This window comes from Octodon degus, unplaced genomic scaffold, assembly GCF_000260255.1.
Source record: "Octodon degus isolate 3935 unplaced genomic scaffold, OctDeg1.0 scaffold00019, whole genome shotgun sequence".
Classification (NCBI taxonomy): domain Eukaryota; kingdom Metazoa; phylum Chordata; class Mammalia; order Rodentia; family Octodontidae; genus Octodon; species Octodon degus.
The window spans coordinates 22,600,589-22,621,112 of record NW_004524595.1 but is presented as its reverse complement, the minus strand read 5'-3'; the positions used below and the strand labels follow the sequence as shown (position 1 = coordinate 22,621,112).

At 43.1% G+C, this 20,524-nt stretch overlaps 1 protein-coding gene and 1 pseudogene across 1 annotated transcript in view; one reads left to right on the top strand and one right to left on the bottom strand.

Moving 5' to 3' along the window:
* Positions 1 to 6,507: 6,507 nt before the first annotated feature.
* The window catches only part of Thegl (theg spermatid protein like), a 51,806-nt gene continuing 37,789 nt past the window's right edge, over positions 6,508 to 20,524 (bottom strand). Inside the window, exons 7-9 of the mRNA XM_023711011.1 lie at positions 11,119 to 11,250; positions 8,812 to 8,987; positions 6,508 to 6,794 (exon numbers count right to left, since the gene is read on the bottom strand). Of these exons, the coding sequence (XP_023566779.1) occupies positions 6,680 to 6,794; positions 8,812 to 8,987; positions 11,119 to 11,250 (423 nt within the window). The 3' untranslated portion in view covers positions 6,508 to 6,679. The remainder of the gene's footprint in view (positions 6,795 to 8,811; positions 8,988 to 11,118; positions 11,251 to 20,524) is intronic.
* LOC101589616 lies at positions 17,425 to 17,725 on the top strand (annotated as a pseudogene).

The following is a 20,524-nucleotide window of genomic DNA, read 5'->3' as shown; positions in this document are numbered from 1 at the left end:
CTTAACAAATGGTAAGAGAGATGAGTTGGGACAGGAAAATAACAATGCTCATAGCAACAGTCACTGAGTATTTCCTGTCCAGCACCATCCCTGAAAACTCCATCCATTGTTTCACTTAAGCCTCACAATGACGCCAGAAGTAAGTTTGAAGAACTTGAACCCAACCCATAGTCTTCTGTCCACAGGAGCATGAGTTTACTTTCCATGCATTCAGTAACATGGCTTTAGGCAATTCTTACATGGAAAGGAGTTGCCAATGACCTTTACTGTCACTGTTCTCCAAGTACTTCTAGCCTGGGCAGCTCCCCAAGGTTTCCAACAAAACCCTTACCCTGAAAATCTACGAATCCCCTGAGCAATACTACTATTTCTTTCCACTAAAGACCCACCTGAGACCCCCCCAGACGTCATGGATACTATCAGGGACTTGACTCTCCAACCCCCTAAAGTGAGTGTATGCTGAAGGCTTATATAAAAGGATAAGTAATATAGTTTTGGGGTCCAGGAAGGGCAGAAGTCTCTTGGAATTGAGAGACAGACTTCTCTGGATTGCCTGTATTTACTGCATTTCAAACAAATTTGCAAAGTATGAAGGAAAGTGAAGGGAAAATGCTGAGGTAAAGGAGGTAAGCTGAGCAGGACCTTAGAAGTCAGAACAAGGACTTTTCCAGCACTAAATTCTGTCAACCAAGAGAACTGTTTGATCTCTAAGGTTGGCAGTTTATAGCTCTGGAACAAGGAGTGTCAGCGCCCACAGCTACAGTCTTATCCTGCCTTCAGGGCCTGTGAATATGAGCTTCCTGAAACACCAAGAGAGCACTGTGTTTAGCAACATAACCCTTACATAGCCTGATTCCCAATAAGAGACCCCACCTCCCTGCCCCTCCTGTGCTAGAACCTCCTAAGTCAGAGCTGCCTGAATTTTGCAAATTATAAGCTCCACTTGGCTTTATCGTCAGCTACCGGCTGGTGCTGTGGGGACCCAGCATTCAATGAACAGTATTACTTTTACCTCCTCGTACAGCTGAGGAAAGTGAGGCTCAGAGAGAATGATTAAAGACATAAAGCCAGTAAATGGTAGGACTGGGGTTCAAATCCCACCATGCTGATTTCAGGAGGTGCACGTCCAGTCGCACATCCACATTGTCTCCCTGTAACCTGTGAAGTCATGCAGCACAGTCACTCATTTTGCTCCACCAATGGCCCTCCATGTGGTAATAATCTCAGAGAAGTCTGGACTGAAAAGGCTCCCTGACCTAGGCCACTTTTTAAGTTTTCTGAAACTAGGATAGTAGAGCTTCAAGCTATCCAAACCCAAAAACATGCCCGCTAGCTGAGATCATTGTACAGAAAGCACTGAGTTACCTGGGGTCTCTAACTGCTTTTCTGTGAGTCCACCCTAGTCCTTTCCCCAGAGCTGCCCACCCGCTGTGCTGCTGACATTGAGTCACCTGCTCCACTCTCATGGAGGTCCAGCTGTTCTCCTTCTCCCCATGGCCACCTTTCTCCTTCCCAGCCTGATACTTGCCCTGTCCTGTCCAGAATGCTCAACATCCCAGAAGGTCTGCGGGCCACACCTTGGCAATGGAGAGTCCCAGGCAGGCAGGTGCACGCTGCTGATGGGTGGGGATGATCTCTCATCCAGCAGCTCCTCCTAAATGGAAAAATCAATGCAAACCTTGCTGCCTGCGGTTTGTCTCTGCTGCCAAGGATGGCCCTAGGCCAAGACCTCCCCAGACAGGCCCTTAGAAAGCAGAGCCCTCTGGGAGGAGGCGGGAAGCTGGGTAGGGTGAGAGGTTCCACCCTGTGGCCCATTAACTACCTCAATCCATGTAGGCTCCCACAGACCAACCAGTTCAGGTCTGCTGTGAGCTGACTCACAGGAGTTGATGGAGGGCTTAAAACCCTAGTCAACATGCGCTTTCAGCAGACCAAAGCCAAGGTCATGCTCACAAGCTGTTGGAAATTCTGCTGGCAGAACTACTCCCCTTACCCCACATCAGTCCCAGGCTAAGTTTTAGTTACCTGAAGTCAATTGAGCCTGAAATATTAAATGGAAATTTCCAAGAAACAATTCATAATCTTCAAACTGGATGTTGTCCAGAATAACAGTGAAATCTTATGTCCTACAGCTCTCCCCACCCCAGACACAAGTCATCCCTTCATCCAGTGTATCCACACTATATATGCTACCCACCCATTCACAGTCTTTGGTCATCTCAGTTATCAGATCCACTGTCATGATTGTACTATCACAGGGCTTATGTTTATATAATCCTTATTTTACTTAACAATGACATCAAAGTAATATTTCAGATATACCAAAGAAAGCTGTAAAATATTTCCTTAAAAGCAAAAAACAGTTAAGTCTTCAACTTCCTGAGAAAAAAGATGCAGCCAGGACCATCTGAAGCAGATGATTCCCTTCTGAGCATAAAGAAGGCCAGTAGAAGCCTAGCTCTATACCACAATGCCTGTGTGCCTTGGCTTACTAATTAATCTCACCATGCAGGTACCAGGTCATCTTGTAGTATCACAAAAAGAAAACTAAGTCAGTATGTTATTTTGAGAGGAAAAAAAATCACATAACTTATTTATCCTTGTCTTATGATGCTGTTGTTAATTTCTTCTTGTGTCCAATTTACAATTTAAACATTATCATAAGTGGGTATAGACAGGAAGAAACAGAATATATGGATTTAGCACAATCCTCATTTTGGACACCCACTGGGGGTTTTAGAACATGTGTTCTAGGCATCACAAAGGAAGTGGGGACTACTGTACTGCTGATAACCAGCAATGGGATAGCAAAATATGTCTCCCTAAATGATGCATTGTTGAGCTGAAGACAATTAAGAAGGAGCTGATACAGGAAGCCTCGCATTTGCCTAAAAGCCAGACAAGAGTTATACAGACTTCTACTGAGGAAAACAAAGGTTAACTACAAGACAAGGGTTAACAGAGTTTTGTGCCTTGTGGGAAATTCTTAAAAAAAAAAAAAAAAAAAAAAAAAAAAAACCTTTGTGCCCCTTCTTGGCCTAGAGATGAAATTAAGATGGTCAGAGACCACCATGAAGCCAAAGGGCACATACACACCCAGGTCCTTAACCTGTTACTCATTAAAATCATGATTTGTGCTTCCATTGGACGCTGTCGGGGACAAAAAGCAACTTGGACCTAACCATGTAACTATAAGCAAAATAAAGCTTGCCATTTATTTTGTAGATGTCTGCATCATTATCTAAAACTTCCGGTCAGACCCTTGCTGGGCCCTGCATTTGGGAACGTTAGTCATTTAGGGAGGGCCCATCTAAGAGCTGGCATTGCAAGATTGATCAGCCCTAAATTTGCACAACCTTTCGCATTCCCCTTAAAGACTAACGATATCTGAAAAAGACTTACATGGACAATCAACCGATAATGGGCACCTACAGTGCTCCAATGTTCCCCTAACCCTGCAGTCACCTCAGATTCCAGTGGAGCCTCCAATACCAAGAATGTCCTAAGCAAAAGCAGTCATCTCACATAGACCAGTTGCCCACTCAAGTGGTAAGGACTTCTCAGGAGCCACCTTGCAAAACCAGAACTGAGACAGTGACCAACCCAGACTCCAGCCCACTTCAGCAACCTCCTAAAATCTGGCCTCATGCTTTGTTAATGGACCAGTCTGATCCGCTCCATCTGAGCTATGCCTCTTTCCCTATTTTCTCATCTAATAAATCTGCCTATGGTTCTCACTGACATGTCCTGAGATTCCTTTCTGTAAGTAAGAAGACATCAAGGACCCATTAGACTGAGTTGAGGTCCGATAGAGGGACCCCCTTGGGCCCCATCTGGCGGTACCAGAGCAATCTAAGTTAACAAGCTTTGCTACTTGTTGCCTTCCCATAAGTATGCTCACAGCGACTCATAGTCCTTTTCCTTGTCTTGTCACATCTCTAAAACTTTATTGTGCTTTGTTGAATATGCTATATCAGTTGGAATTGCAACTCACCTCTCTGAGGAGTACTTATGGTCTGGGTATCTCCCATGGATGTATGACATATACATTAAGTTTCTAATTTCCTCTTGTTAATCTGTCTTTTGTTACAGGAGTCCTTTCCGTTAGTGCTCTGAAAATGAAAGCAAAGCATGGCACCTGCTTGCTGAGTATTTTGAAGTACAGAAGCCGCCTTAAATTCTGACCTGCTTCCAACTCAGTTCTTCGGGAGGAATGCTATTATCTGACTCTGCTCCCTTCAATCTCATCTAACAGGAAAGATGAATGGGAGGAAGGAGGGCTACAGTGGATGCCACCCCCAAAGCCCACACAAACACCTCAAGCTACTGTCTGCTCTTTGAACTCATTCATCTCCCCTAAAGCTTGTTTATTCTTCCCCTAAATGTACCCACTTCTCTCTCTTATTAGGCAGCTTTCTCCCTCTTTAAGAGAGGGTGTCTAAGCTTCTAATCTTCACTGTGTTACTGAATCCTCCCTTTCCCAGTGTCCCCATGCTAGCCATAGAACTATGGGCCCCTCCTCGTGTTAGTCTATCGTCAGTTTGGTTCTGCAGTCTCAACTACTGAATCTTCACAAAGTAGAGTGAAAATTTCCTTTCCCCTATACAAGTATGAAACTAAGGGAATTAAAGACAAAAAAAAATATTTTTCTTGCCAAGTGTGATGACTTACGCATATAATCCCAGCACTCAGGAAAACTGAAACAAATTCAAGCCCAGGATGGGTAATGTAAGGTGATCCTATCTCCAAATTTAAAAAAAAAAAACTTATTTTTTAAAGGGTTGGGAGTGTAGCTCAGTGTGAAGGCCTTGGGTTTAATCCCCAGTACCAAAAATATTTCTTTTTGTTTCTTTTATAGAGCCTATCCCAAAACAGTAAGATTTTTTTCCTGGCCTGATGCTGTGGGTCAGTTGGGCAGCTCTTCTGCTGTTCCACAGGATCTCTCAGGCAGAGGCTACTGCAGAGGGTCCAGAGGGGTGGAATGGATGTGGTCTCTTTCCACATGGTCCTTCCAGGAGTCTGGGCTTCTTCCCATAATGCAAAGAGCAGGACCCACAAGGGTCCTTACGACCTGGGCTTAGAAATCTCAGTGTCATTTCTTTCACTTTCTCCTGGCCTGACTGAGGGGAGGGGGACCAATTTTCTCTTCTCTGAATTGGTGTGGGCTCTGTAGTAAGGATCATCCTCTGAATTATAGCCACAGTAATGCTGTCCCATAATGAGCCCTTGTGAAGCTGTCCACTACCCAGTCAAGTGCTGAGACTTCCTGACTGCCACACAATGTCGCCAAGCATGAGGAGGCACTGCTTGCTGAGACCAGGACGCCCCACAGGGAAGATGGGAGCTGACCACCCACAACTTCTCCCAAGGCTCCTTCTTGCTTTTGGCCCTGCTTTTGCTATCTTAATCAGTGTCCTATAAAACCAGTAGCTAAAGTTTTACATAACAGCCATTTACTCAGTGAATTGATTGGTTTTGTTTTGTTTTTTTTCAGTACCAGTGATCGAACTCAGGACCTTACACTTGCCAGGCAAGCGCTTATGCCACTGAGCTATCTCCCAGGATCGAACCCCAGGCCCCTGTGCCTGCTTGCAGGCGCTTTAATCTGTTGAGCTATTTGACTGGCCCTAAAAAGACTTTAAAGACAGAACTCATTCATCTGAAAATAAGCTTGCATGTCTATTTATTTTCATGCAAATCTAGATTTATTTCATAAATTTTGTTTAATTTATAACACACAGTGGTGTGGAGAGAATAAAATACTGCACAATTCTACAGATGAATGTTCGTTCTGCTGTTAAAAGCAACTTTTTTTTTTTGTATTTTTTAGGGAAGGATCTACAGGGTATTCAGGGTCTCACTGCTAGATCAGACTTGTAGTGATCCACCTGTTTACAGCCTTCTAAGAGCTGGGATTACAGTCGTGTGCCACCACGCCCAGTCTCAATTGGTACCAGTTCAATCAATGGTACTGAAAAACAAACAAACAATTCACTGAATAAAAAGCTGTTACATAAAAATTTAGCTACTGGTTTTATAGGACACTGATTAAAATAGCAAAAGCAGGGCCAAAAGCAAGAAGGTGCCTTGGGAGAAGTTGTGGGTGGTCAGCTCCCATCGTCCCAATGAGAAGTCCTGGTCTCAGCAAACGCCTGCTGGCAGGCTCTTTAATTCACTGAACTATTTGGCCGGCCCAAAAGCAGCATCTTGCTTCTTCAGTCATTCACAGTAAGCGACTCCAAGGGGAAGTGAGGAAGGGGACTGCTGAAGATGCGATCTTTTATGGTAGTCCATTCCCCACTGTCAGCCACACATTCTGAACAGCAGTTATGACCTCAATTCCCAGGACTTACCAGAGAAGAGACTGGCAGGATCATGACAAGGACCTCACTGGCAAAGGGAGAGAGGGAAGAGAAAGTGGCATCTGGTGAGGTAGGAAGGACGACAAGGCCAGCTCTCAGCATGTCTTTTATTGCGTGCTGCATCTGCAATCTGCTAAGAGTTTCACCACAGGTCCAGCAGCAGTTGCTGTTGACGCTTGCAGGGGCGTTCTGTGCGAGGTCTCATATTTGGGGGCCAGTTGGAGAAGGAAGACAGACAATACCAGGGTGAGGAACTAAGTTACCCGATACATATCCCAGACACGTAGCCAGGGTCTGACTGGCGTGGTCTTCTCCGTTTAACGTTCGAGAGGTTCCGCCAACTTCTGGACCCGTGCTGAGCATTGTGCTTTCAGAGCAGCCGGCTTGACTTTAAAAACATCAGGGTCGTAGTACACGATATGCATGGGACCCCTGGAATAGCAGGAAAAGAGTCAGCCTGGGATGAGAGGATACGAAACAGGAGCTAACGTTTCCAACGCACAACGACGTGTTGAACACGGCTGCTTCCCTACGTGGACATCCATGACTTGCCCTGCCCCGCAGAGCAGGAGGAGGCCAGGGAGGTCCTGAGATGGTGGTGCGCCGCTCGGGATTTGCTGTCAGAATCCAAACACTTTGCTCTTCAGTAAATTCTGGACATTTCTGATAGTCCCCTAGGGGACTATAAAAAATAATCTATGTTCTCTCTCTCCCTCCCTCCCTTTTCTTTTCCTGATGCTAGGGATTGAATTTAGGGCCTGAAACATGCTAGGTGAGTATTCTACCCCTGAGCCACCCATACCGCCCCCACAAAATCTAACTTTGAGGTTTAATACCCCTGGCACCCGACCACCAAGCAATAACCTTGCCCTGCCAGTAGGCTAAAGCCTTGATAAAGTGCTCCTGTGTATTCTTCCCTTCTACTTATCAATGAACAGAAAATAAGTTTCATTTCACTTGATTAAAAATTTTGTTTTTAAAGATTTAAAAACTATACTGGACTCTTTTAGAATATTTTGCTGAGTTTACACACCTATAATATTCAAATAACGGAACTTAACAAAAAAAGGGATACAGATGAATGTCCATTTTATATCTGTGTATTTAAAGTGGCTAGGATAGATATATAGTTACATTCTCTTAATGAATAGAGGGACTTGTTCTAATGGTGTTTGTAAATAGGATATCATGTCCGCATCTTGTACAGCAATTAACCACTAGGAAGAATGTATGCAATGTGTTAATTATGGAAACTGTCCTACCAATTTGATTTGAAACTCTCTCATTGCTATTTGTTTCTCAATAAAATTATGGAAAAATAAATAAATAAAATTTCTCAAAAAATTATATACACATAGTTAAGATGATTATACCACTAATTTCTGTCAGTATTTTTAAGATACCAGTTAATGATAAATTTTTTACTTTGGCCTACTTTATATATTAACATCTGTAATCTGAGGAATAACTTTGAAGACAGCAATGTGCAATATTGAACACTCTGAGAACTGTGTGTTGAAAACTTTCATGTCATTTTTTAAAATATGTTTGCTTCTAATGTCTTTTCTATTATTTTTATACTTTCCTTAAAATAAATTTCTTTTTGACAGAAAAAACTATAATATTTTCAAAACAATATATAAGAACTAATATGCTTTTTCTGCTTCTTCTAGGTTCTCTGAGAGGCTCTTTAAAAGGGGGTGAGAGAGCTGGGTGTGATGCTGCACATATGTTATCCCAGGAATTAGGAGGCTGAGGCAGGAGGATCACTGTGAGACCAAGGCCAGCCTGGGCTACAATAGTGAGCTCAAGGCCAGCTTGAACTACATAGTGAGACTCTGTCTCAAAAAATAAAATCAATCAATCAATAAAAGGGGTAAGTCAAGAGTTACCCCTGAAGGTCAAAGTAAAGGATCAAGGCAACTTAAGAGATCCTCCAAGAAACGAGCAGGAATGAGAGGCAATGTCTTCTTTAATTATATGCTCTTATTTAATTGAAATAGTGCACTCACGTATATGATGCAAAAACACTGAAGAAAAATGCCTATTAATGAAAAATAAACCTTCCCACTCCCATTCCCTAGGGCCCCAAAGACAGACACTGCTCCTAACTTCTTGCAGGCATGTGAAGCCAATACATGGCACGTAAGTATATTTTCATACACATATCACATCCTATTATATACTCTGTTCTGTAATTTCTTTAACTCAACAATACTGAGTTAGGGAAATAATCCCATGTCCATACTTTTAGAGGTTCCATGACTTAGTCCACTAGCCTTTAGATGGTAACCTTATACTTATGATAAGACTTGTAATAATAAATTTAACAAGTAAGTGAGCTGTTGTTGCAATTTTTGTCCTCGTACTCTTTGTTGGCCTTATTAGATCAGCCTCTGCCCTCTCCCCAGAGCCCCACATACCCCACCTTAGCCTTGCACTGACACACCTTGAACTTGGATTGGCTAGTTCCTGAATCCTGGGAGATGCTTTAGAATGGGTAGCAGCATAAGACACCGGCCATCGGGCATCACGGGCGGGCAGGTAGTCTTCATGAAGCGGCTTGGACTGAGCTAGAGCAGTTATTCGGCGGCTCGGTGTGGCACACAAGGCTGCAGGGGTTACCTAGAGTGGACACAAAGAGATGTGGTAATATATCCAACTGTCACAAGCTCCGGTCCACTTAGCGGCTCTTCTCTCCCAGACTGTGCTAGAGGCCCCTAACTGGTCTCCTTGCTTCATTCTTGTCTGTACCAGCCAGCCAGATTTTCGAGAATGAACATTTAGTGACCATGCTCCACAACAAACTATGATCTGAGTGCTTGCCACGTAGCTACCAAAACAACTCCATGAGGTAAATCGTGCATGTGTGTGCTTGTTATGTGTGTGTGTGCGTGGCATCTGTATGTGTGCATCTGTGTGTCTGTTACTGAGGACTGACCCCCTGGGGCCCTTGCACTGAGCTGCATCTACAGCCCTTTTTATTCTTTTGAGATGGGGTCCCACTGCACTGCTAAATTCCCACGGTTGAGCTTGAACTTGGATGCTCATGCCTCAGCCTCCTGGAGTGCGGGATGACAGGCACTAGACCCTGCTGAAGTAATTCTAAAGCCCAGGCAGAGAATGGCCCTCCCATGTTTTACACTCCTCCTGAGGCTGCCCAGTTTGCTAATAGTAATGAACAGTGCAGGCCACTTCCTGTCCCTGTACAAGTCCCTATGGGACCCAGCTGTGTCCTATTCCTCTGACCCTTTTGTCTTCCCCTCCCCACCTGGATCACTGTAGCCACTTGAGATCCCAGCTCCTTCTCCCTCAGTTCTGCCTGAAAACTGGCTTGGGGCCTCTTCCTATTTCAAATCTTTCTCAAACGTTCAGTCCTCCAGGAGGTCTTCCGGCCCCACCAAAAGCAGGGACTCCTTCTCAGTGACCCTCAGCTTGCTCTCATCTCTCCAGACCTGAATTCACACATCTAGTGTTTTACTGCTTGCTTCTCCCGCACTGGCCCAGAAACTGCTCGAGGGAAGTACTCTGTTGTCAATAGCAGGAATAGGCTCTGGCATATAACTGGTCCCAACTAAATATGTTGGCTGACTGATCCCTATTTAGTCCTATGATAAAACCACATCTGCTGGATTGTCTTTCTGTTGTGTGGCTTTATTAGAAAAATAAGAAAGGTGACACAGAACTATTGTTATTTGCTAAGTGTTGGAAAGACTTAAGACAGTTAATAGCACACAGCAGCTGGGAAGGTGTTCCCCTAGCTCTCCACAAAAGAGCATTTCCTGCAGCAGGACTCCTCTTTTCTAATGGCTTTTTAAAACCTGAAACACTCCTGACAATAAAGGAATTCTCATTTTGTATATCAAAAAACCTGGAAATAAACCCATTCCCCTGCAAACTCAAAGCACCTTCCCAGGGTTGTTGGTTCCCAGAATGACTTCGCTCAAGGTTCCCAGACCTAGGGGTGAGGGTAGGGGGTGGGACTGCTCGCGTCTCCTTGGCACTGTGATCAGTAGGCAGTTACCGGAAATCCAGCTGAGCCGGGCACAATCCTCAGGGAAGACTTTTGGGAGAAAGGGCGTGGGAAACTCGGACAGCCGGGCTCTGTGGCCAGCGCCCCGCCACCTCTAATCCCCCAACAGGTGCCCAGTGGAAACCAGCGGCGCCACAATGCGTTTGCTTGTCTTGTTCCCCCCACTCCGACTTTAAGCTCCCAGTTGGCGACCTTGCCATCCAGTCTTCCGTTTGACGGAATCTTCTCCTCCTCGTAGAGTCTCACTTACTTCCGGTCTCTACTCCTTTAGCTTGACTCCCCTCATTGGCACAGAGCTCTGCTCTTCCCCGGGACTGTGCCTGGCCCACGGGACCCCTCCAAGGGGTCACAGCCACTTGTGACTGTGGCTCCTGAGGGGCTGCCCCAACACCGGAGAGCTGGTAGTGGTGGGGTGGGGACTTGAACCCAGCTCCTACTGACTCCAAAGTTTGCTCTTCGCCCTCAATGGTCCTCCCTCTCTCCTCTTCTCCCCTCCCCTCCCTGCTCCCTTCTCCTCTCTTCTCCCCATCTCCTCTCTTTTCCCCTCTCCTCTGTCTGCGCTTCCCCCCTCTATCATATAGTTAGGTCTCCCTTTCTGCCAAGATACTCTCGCAAGATTCTCGTTTCCAATGATTATGGGCTGTGCCCTGTACAGAGGAAATAGAAACTGGGGACCAACCAGAAGGAGAGCAAAAGGGGAAGGAGGACAGGGCAGCGGCTTACAGGACGGATGGGCATTTCACTTCTTTCTCTCTCATAGCACAGACCCTCCAACTTGATCCTTGGGTGGGCCAGGTCTATAATCCTTGGAGTTGCAACAGCACTCAGGGTAGTAGTAGAAATTCTTGTCTCAATCTAGGGAAGAAAAGTAAAACAGTACCTGTAAGAGTCAAATAATAAACACTGCTGTAGTGCTCAACTTGGCTGGATCACCTGGGCAGTTCCACAACCTGGGCTTTGGGGTCCTGCCCCACAGGGCGGGGAGGGCCCACCCCAGAGTAACTCAGCACAAAAAGGGCATATAAAGGTTTTGAGGAAGGATTTGGTGCCACTTCTTTAGAGGAGCTTGATCAACATGGCTGTGCCACTTAGGAAGAGCTCTTCACAGCACCTGCTGCCACTTTCTTGGAGGAGTTCTGGTCTTCACAGTCGGCGTGGAAGGAAGGGAGAGGCTGTCTCGCAACCACAGCTGCTGCCCCTCCCCCCTTCGCTCTTCGCTGTGTTCTGCTGCCATGAACGGCTGCCCTCTTCCATGTGCCACTCTGCCTGGGAGCCAGCCGAGTATAGACTGAAGCCTCCACAAACTGTGAGCTAAATAAACCTTTCCTTCCTTAATTTTAGGTGTCAGATATTTTGTCCCAGCAAGAAGAGAAAAGTAACTGAGCTAACTGTGTAATTAAAGACTACCAAGTGTTAGGCCGGCCAAATAGCTCAGCAGATTAAAGCACCTGCAAGCAGGCTCAGGGGCTGGGAGTTCGATCCTGGAGCCTTTCATGCCTTACCCACCCCTGGGGCGCTCTGGAATGCTGAATGAGACTGGGCGTGGTGGCACACACCTATAATCCCAGCTCTTGGGAGGCTGGAAACAGGCAGATCACTATGAGTCCAATCTAGTAGTGAGACCCTGAACACCCTATAGACCCTCCCCTAAAAAAAAAAAAAAAAAAAAAAAAAAGACTACCAAGTATTGTCTGGCCTCTGCACAGACTTCTCAGTCGTCCAGGAGAAAGTGTGAGAACCTTGCAGGAGCTCCTGATCTCAGCTAAAGGATCGATGTCTGTCTTTTTTAAAATCAAGCTGTGTAGGTTTCAAGAGAAATTTTCAAAAACATAGCCTGTTAAGCTACAGATGTGAAGGAAACAGCACAATACACTCAGAAATAAATAGTAATGTTGGTCTGTAGACAAACTCAGCCCTGTTACTTGTGAACATGTTTAGCATCCACTCTGACCTATATTTAATTATTTTTTGCTCTATGGAAAATGGGACTCATATTTTTCACAAATCACCATGCTACATGGAATGTAAGCTATTCTCTTCTAAGGGAAATAGAGAAGAAAAATGAATCAAAGCCGCCCCCCCCCAAAAAAAAAAGGAAGGAAAGAAAGAAAGAAAGCAAATAGACCCAGCTGTCATGGTGGTACATGCCGGTATAATCCCAGCACTCTGGAGGCTGAAGCAGGAAGAGTTGGAGGTGGTGAGTGGTGGGTTTGAGGCCAGACTAGGCTACATCACTACATCGCTACAATGTGAACTCAAAGCCAGCCTGAACTACACAGTGAGACCCTGTCTAAAAATAAAATGGGCCAGCAAGATAGCTCAGCAGACTAAAGCACCAGCGTAGGCAAGCGCAGGAACTGCATTTTGATCTGCTGGCACCACATGCCAGGTCAGCTCCACCCCCAGGGCAGGCTGAACTGGCTACAGAGTCTGGGCATAGTGGCACATGCCTGTAATCCCAGCACTGGGAGGCTGAAAACAAGAGGATCACTGAGTCCAAGCTGAGAAGTGAGACCCTTCAACAACCAAATACATTTAAAAAAAGAAGAAAAGAGAAAGAAAGTAGACCCATTCAGACAATATATGATTTTTAAAAATACATCTTTTTTTTTTTGTAAGTCGTTTTGTTTTGTTTTGGGACAGAGTCTCACTATGTAGCCCAGGCTGGCCTCAAACTCATGGTATTCTTTTCTCCCAAGTGCTGGGATTACAGGTGTGCACCAGCACATTCAACTGAACGTTTCCAGAATTCACCACAGTAAGAGACATGTTATTACTCCCCCTCCGCAATCTCCCTCTTGTGCTGAACACCCTGATCTCAGTGTTCTTGCAACTTTCTGAAGCAGTTCTAGAAGTCTTCCTCCATGTCTTTAGTTACATTGATATGGTTGCCTCAAAGCCCACATTGATTTAAAGTGTTTACCTTCCATGGTCATTTTGACTCAGGGGAAGAGCAGGATGTTGTTGGATGCCAGATCTGGTAAGGTGGATGAAGACGCACTGTTTCTACAAGCCTGCCCCTGCAACGGATAGGAGGCAGCAGCAGCAGTCACAGTATTTCTTGATCATGCCCCGTAAAGGACACTCACAAAAGAGGACTTCCAGACCTGCCACAGAAAGTGGCAAGAATGATTGGATAAGTGTGTTCAAAGTGTGGGGCAGCACTTGGAGGGGGCTCAGAGTAATGTGTTTGTCTTACTATAATGATTTCTTTGCATTTCTTTTTTTAAACTATTTTCATGTTTGGTACTGGGAATTGAACTCAGGGCCTTGTGCTTGCCAGGTGCTGTACCGCTAAGCTACATCCCTGGCCCTATCATGCCTTCTTAAAACTTTAAGCATTTACTGCATCTTTTGGCCACCCCTTGTATCTCTACTGCACCCAGAAATCAGCATCTTTTTTGTTTTCTTTTAATGGTGCAGGGAATGGAACTCAAGGCCTCACATGTACCGGGTAAGTGCTCTCCACTCAGCTACATCCTGGATGCTGCTCTTACTCCCTTATTAATCATGAAAAATGGCTCATATTGTATGGTTCTCTATTTAAATTACATGTACTTAAGCAACTACTTATGTAATGATTTGATTTTTTTTTTTTTTTTCCAGAACTGGGGATTGAACTCAGGCCCTTGCACTTGCCAGGCAAGTGCTTATTTTACTGAGCCATCTGCCTGGCCCCTGTGTAAGGACTTGAAGGGCCATAAAAATCAATTACTGGAGATAAAGTAAGGCTTCAACTGTGAGAAGACCAGAGCCTTCAGGACCTGTGTCACCGCTAGGCTTCCTCTGAAGGCTGGAAAGGAAACTTGAGAGAAATTTCTAAGCATCTGTTATAAAACAAGAAAACTAAGAGAATCAAATCATGGAATTAACATTTTGTGTTAAAATTAAAATTGAAATATGGGCCAATTGGGTGGATACAGGACCATTTTATCAGTGTTAAATTTCCTGATTTTAATAATAGTGTGTTTTTGTTGTTTTATGAGTTAATGTACTTCTTCTTAGGAAATCAGTAATGAAGTATTTAGAGGAAAGAAGACCTAGCTGTAGCTGACTCTCAAAACTTATTCTGGAAAATTATAGACACACATGCGCAAAACACACAGAGCGGGAAGAATATCAAAGAAAAGGAACAAAATCTTAAGTTCTACAACTTTTCAGAAAGTTTGAAATTATTAAGATAAAAACTACATTAAAATAAAAATGCATGCCCATGAGTATATGTATCTGATAACACAGACCCATGTGCTTAATATGATTAACTTGTAAACAAATTCCTCTTAACTAAATTGATTTGAAAATAAAAGTAGCCAGACATGGTAGTGTATGCCTGTACTCCCAGCGTTCTGGAGGTTGTGGTTTGGGGTTACTCAGGTTCTGAGCTACTGCTCTATGAGCTGTAAGACCCCATCTCAACTAAAATAAAATTTAAAATAGCAGCTTGTTCGGGTTGCCATATCAAAATACCATAGGATGGTCCTTTTACGACAAAAGTTCCTTTTCCCTAGTTCTGGAGACTAGAAACCCAACATCAAGGTTTCAACAGGTCTAGTTTCTCCAGAGATCAGTTTTCTTGGCTTATAGAAAGCTTCTTTCTTCCTTTTTGGTTTTGCTGTTTTCTTTCTGTGCTCTCGCAGGGCCTTTCTTCTGTGTGTGGAAAGTGCTGCCTATCTTTTCTTCTTTTTTAATTTTAAAAATTTGTATGAGAACATTTTTGCGGTACATAATGCTTACATTCATTGTGGGATGTATATAATTCTGTATTTCAACTTACTATGAAAAATTAAGCAAGGCAATAAATACATAAATAAAACAATGACACTAAAATATCTGTATGTTTACAAAATGTAGTCTATTTGAATGGCAAATTTATAACTACAATTTGAAATGTACAACTGAGAAACTGAGTTAGAATTATGTCATTAAGTTGAAATCATGTTTATGTCCAGACTTACAACATTAAAAAACTTACATTTCACCACATTTATAAGGTTAATATATTAAATTCTAAGATACTGATTTATATTTCAGATTTCCTTTTGCTAACATAGATGGTTGAAGTACTCAATAATAAGTCAAATATATTTAGCAGAAATATTAAATTCTTTGGAAGTATTTTATTATTTACGTTAGACTCTTAAAGTGACATATTAACAACTTCTAGAATTATAAAGATAAGAATAAGGCAAGCACTTATTCTACTGAGCCATCTCCCCAGCCCTTGTTTTGCATTTTTGAGACAGGATCTTACTATGTAGTTCACATTGGCCTTGAACTCACTATGTAACCTAAGATGGCCTCAAATCACAGTGCTGGGATTACAGGCATGCACTACCATGCCCAGCAACATAGGAATTTTGGAGAGACACAACATTTGGGCCCATACAACTCTGATGAGTTGTGTCAAAGCTGGGATGATATGAGGATGGACTCCACCGGGAGTGTGTCAGGACCACCTCTGTGTGGCCTCTCCATGGCCATAGACCTCTCAGCCTGATTACCCCAAGGTGGGAATCTCAGCATGATCATTCCAAGAGGTAGGAGCTGCCTGGCTTTTCTTTGGCTTGGTCTTGGAAGTCACTCGTTACTGTAGTTTGTTGACGATGTGGTTATGTTTGGCCAGATTCAAGGGGGCTGGGATGCAAACCTACTGCTCTATGAGAGAAGAAGAGAAGAATTTATAGGCACTTAATGCCATCACACCCAGTGATGGGAACCTTTTGGTATCCTTGAACATGGTTGCTAATTAACAGGCCTGAGATTCATAAGTCAAATTATTATTTATTTTTTTTAGGCTTTTAGATTTCACCTAAAAACTTTCTTCTTCTCCTTCTCTTTCTCCTTCTTCCTCCTCCTCTTCTTCTTTTTCTTATGTGTTTGGTACAGGGTCTCACTACACATCTTGAACTCAGTGATCCTCCTGTTTTCATCCTCCCCAGTGCTGGGATTACAGGTGTGCGCCACCATGCCCTATGTCAGTGGCCAGTTTAGCATGCCCAGGGGTTGAACCCTGGTCCCTGTGCTTGCCTAAGCAGAAGCTTAGTCTGCTGAACTATCTCACAAGGGCCTGAGTTCAATCCCCAGTTCTGCAAAAAAAAAAAAAAAAAAAAAAAGCAAAACAAAACAAATCAGCCCTCCCCCCAAAACCCTACTGTGTTGAAGCCCTGAGCTCCAGTGTGATACCAGCAGCTGTGGCCTTAGGGAGGTGATTAGGTTTAGAAGAGGATGTGAGTGTCCCCATAATGGAATTTGTGGTCTTAAAGAAGTCAGGTCACTGCCTTCCCTCTCTTCTCCCTGTTCTCTTCTGTCCCTCCCTCCTTCCTCCCCTCCCGGTTTCTGTCTCTCCCTGCTTCTGCTCTCTTCCAGCTCGTTCACCGCCCCTCCATCCCTCTCCTTCCCTCCCCTGCTTGGTCAAAGGAGCAAAAGAGTCAGGTGACTACAAAGCAGATGCAAGCTAGGAAGAAAGCTGGCCCTCCCCAGGAACAGAATCTTCTGGCGTCTTAACATTGGACTTGCCAACTTGCAGAACTGTAAGGAGTAAGTATCGTCCGTTTGCGGCACCCACTCTACGGTGCTAGCTGCCTGAGGCTCCTTGGAAGGAGCCTCCAGAGGGCCCCAGCCCCTACCATTTCAAATGCCCAAGAAGCAGATTTCCCAGCTGAGACCATGAACCCAGAGCACAGACAAGTCGTACCAGCTCCTCTGTCAGAATCTCTGGCTCATAAAATCCTTCATTAAAACAATGGTGGATGAGTGCGGAGCGGGGGTCGGAGGAGCTATGTCGCGGGGCTCTGTCCCGGGAGGCCCCCGCGGCCGTCACTGTGCAGCCCCCAGGACGGGGGACCAGGGGCGCGCGAGGGTCCTGCGCCGCCGCGCTGTCGGGGGGCAGAAGGGAATGTAAACTTCTGAAGAGCATGCCTTCAAACCAAAGAAGACAACTGCCAGCCAGGGCTCATCTGAAGTTGACTGGCTCCGGGGACAGTTAGAGATCACTGCTCAAGCATAAGTTTTCCTAGGACCGCTAGAGAGATGTTTGATGTCAAGGCTTGGGCGGGATATGCAGTGGAATGGGCTGCAAAGGACCCGTATGGCTCCCTCACGACCGTTATTTTGGCCCTTACTCCACTGTTCCTAGCAAGTGCGGTCTTGTCCTAGAAATTGGCCAAGATGATTGAAGCCCGGGAGAAGGAACAAAAGAAGAAACAAAAACGTCAAGAAAATATTGCAAAAGCTAAACGACTGAAAAGAGAGTGAAGGGATGAACAGGCTCTGCAAGCAAAAAAAAAAAAAAAAAAAAAGTCATTTGGGAAATTACACAGCTTTGGAAGGACCCCATAAGGTTCCTTTGGACTTTATGGAGGTTATTACTGTCCATGTGGAAGAATCATTCTGGAATCTGACCTCGATACTGTAGTAACTTTTAGGCCTGGGCATAGACATTTGGTGGTGACCACTGGCAGTTAGTATACATTTGTAATGATTATACTGGTGGAGCACCACTGATGCTGAACCCAGAATACTCTGGAAGCCCAAACTTTGTGCCCACGGATGTGGTGTCACGAGTGGACAACTCCACAGCTGACCTCTGACGGGTCTTGAGCAAAATACAAAGGCACTAAAAGCATTTTTCCAGGCTATAGGAAACATGATTGCTTTAGGATGTCTTATGTATATGCAAATACTCCAAAATGTGAAAACACAATAATTTCTGACATTGCCAGTTAAACGGAAGACCCAATGCTATTATGGGCTAGTGGATTCTTTTAGAATATTTTGCTGAGTTTACACACCTATAATATTCAATAACAGAACTTAGAAAAAATGGGGGATACCTATGAATGTCCATTTTGTATCTGTGTATTCAAAGAGGTTGGGATAGATATATAGTTGCATTCTCTTAATGAATAGAATGATTTGTTCTAATGGTGTTTGTAAATAGGATCACAAGTCCGCTTCTTGTACAGCAATTAACCACTAAGAAGAATATATGCAGTATATTATTTGTTGAAACTGTACTTCCGATTTGATTTGAAACTGTCTCATTGCTATCTGTTTATCAATAAAACTTTGAAAAAAAATAAAACCACTGGAAAAAAAATAAATAAAATAAAATTATTTTTTAAATAAATAAATAAATAAAATAAAAAATAAAAACAAAATGTGAAAACATCTAAAACCTTTCTGGTTCCAGGCATTTCAGAAAAGGAATATTCAACCTGTAGTACAAATTCTTTGGCACTCACTTAGTGATTTGCCTTTTTTTTTTTTTTTGATTTGCCATTTTTTAACCTATGTTCTAAAATACAAATACCCTGTGGAAACAAATGACTTTTTTAATTCGATAATGGCTTAAGAGTCCTGTACTTTTAAGAATGTTAAAGACAAATTTGCCCTCTTTGAAGTGAAAGTTTGCTTGGGCTTAAAAGAGACAGTATATTAATCACATGTTTCTTTTTAAATCATTACTTCCTGGAATCATTCTACCTTTTTCAGAGCAAAGTAATATTAACAAGTACATCTTATTTCTGATTTTAGCTTTTCAGACAACTGATTATCATCAAAACATTCTGCATTTTTAAATTTTTTTTTGTTTCTATTTTTTTCCTATTTTATATTCTGGGGTTTTTTTCCATAATTTTATTGAGAAACAAATAGCAATGAGACAGTCCATTTTTTTAAAACCTATTTTTAAAAAAACTGTCTTGTTTTTCCTATGTATAGTACCATCTATTAGATGTAATAATTTTTGTACTTATAAACACTGCCACTTTCTTAAAGATGAGTTGTTGAGTAACACTGATTTAAAACTTGCAGTAAAAATGCCAAACACTGCCAAGCCTTGCAAGCATTTTTTTTTCTTGTGCTAAAACTGAAATATTCCACAGTTAAAGTGTCCAAGTAATATTCCAAGTTAAAATGTATTATCAGATAAGTTGCTCATTATATAGATAACACTTGTTTTCTGTTCCATTCTTTGTTTTAACTTTCATGGTAATGACGTCCTGTACTTCTGGTCAGACAGGTTGAGGTGAAGATTACTACCCTGTTTTTGTTTAAGGAGCTTTGAAACAGTTTACATGTAAGCCATACTGCCTAAGTGGTAAAGACCTAAAAGTAGGAAAAATTTGGTTGGGTATAATAGTAATTGCACGAAGAGGATAAATTATTTTAAAATAAGGATGTGCTATAGTTAGGTCTAGACTAAAAGATTTTTCAATTATTAACTATAACCAGAACTTTCGACTATTAAACATGACTTTTCTAGATGCATGATCCAGTAATTTTATTTACTGTAGCATTTAATAGCTTATTAATGTTTACTGCACCTCTGATGATACATTGTAAGTTAGTCATTGTCCAACAGCTCTAATTTAAAAATGAAATATGAAATAAATTTGATACTTTTTTATAAAAAAATAAAAATAATAAAACAATGGTGTGTGTGTTTCTTATGCCACAATTTTAAGGTGATTTGGTATGAAATAACAACCCGACCAGACCATAAGGATGGGGTCTCCATACTAGTTCTAGATCATCTAGTATTTATTTTCTGAAATGATTAGAGTTAAAGGCATTGGAGTGCTGATTAGTGATTTATGGCATTCAATGGCAAAACAGAAAGCTGGGTGTGGACAACAGGTGCTGCCAAAGAGTATGTCAGTAAACTAAAGAAGTGTAGTAGGCTAAGCCAGTTTCTTCCAAGGACACTGAAAATTTTGAGAAAAGAAATAATCAGCTCACCGGCCTTTAAATTTCCCCAACCCCATCTTAAGGTCCAGAAGGAGAATCAGGAATCTTCTGTGAATTCCCGCTTAGAAACTATTATCTTCTACTATCAAGGAGATGAAATTGATGAAAAACAAACTCTAATTCTATGAGTGAATGAGTCCCAGTCAAAACTGCACCCCCAAACTCTCAAGGGCCTTTATATTAAAGTTTGATCAATGAATGGGAAGAATCAGGACTTCAAAAATTTGAATGGGGGCCTTTTTACCAAGATGGCGCCGAAAGCAAAGAAGGAAGCCCCTGCCCCTCCCAAAGCTGAAGCCAAAGCAAAAGCTTTGAAGGCCGAGAAGGCTGTGCTGAAAGGCATCCACAGCCACAAAAAGAAGATACGAACGTCGCCCAC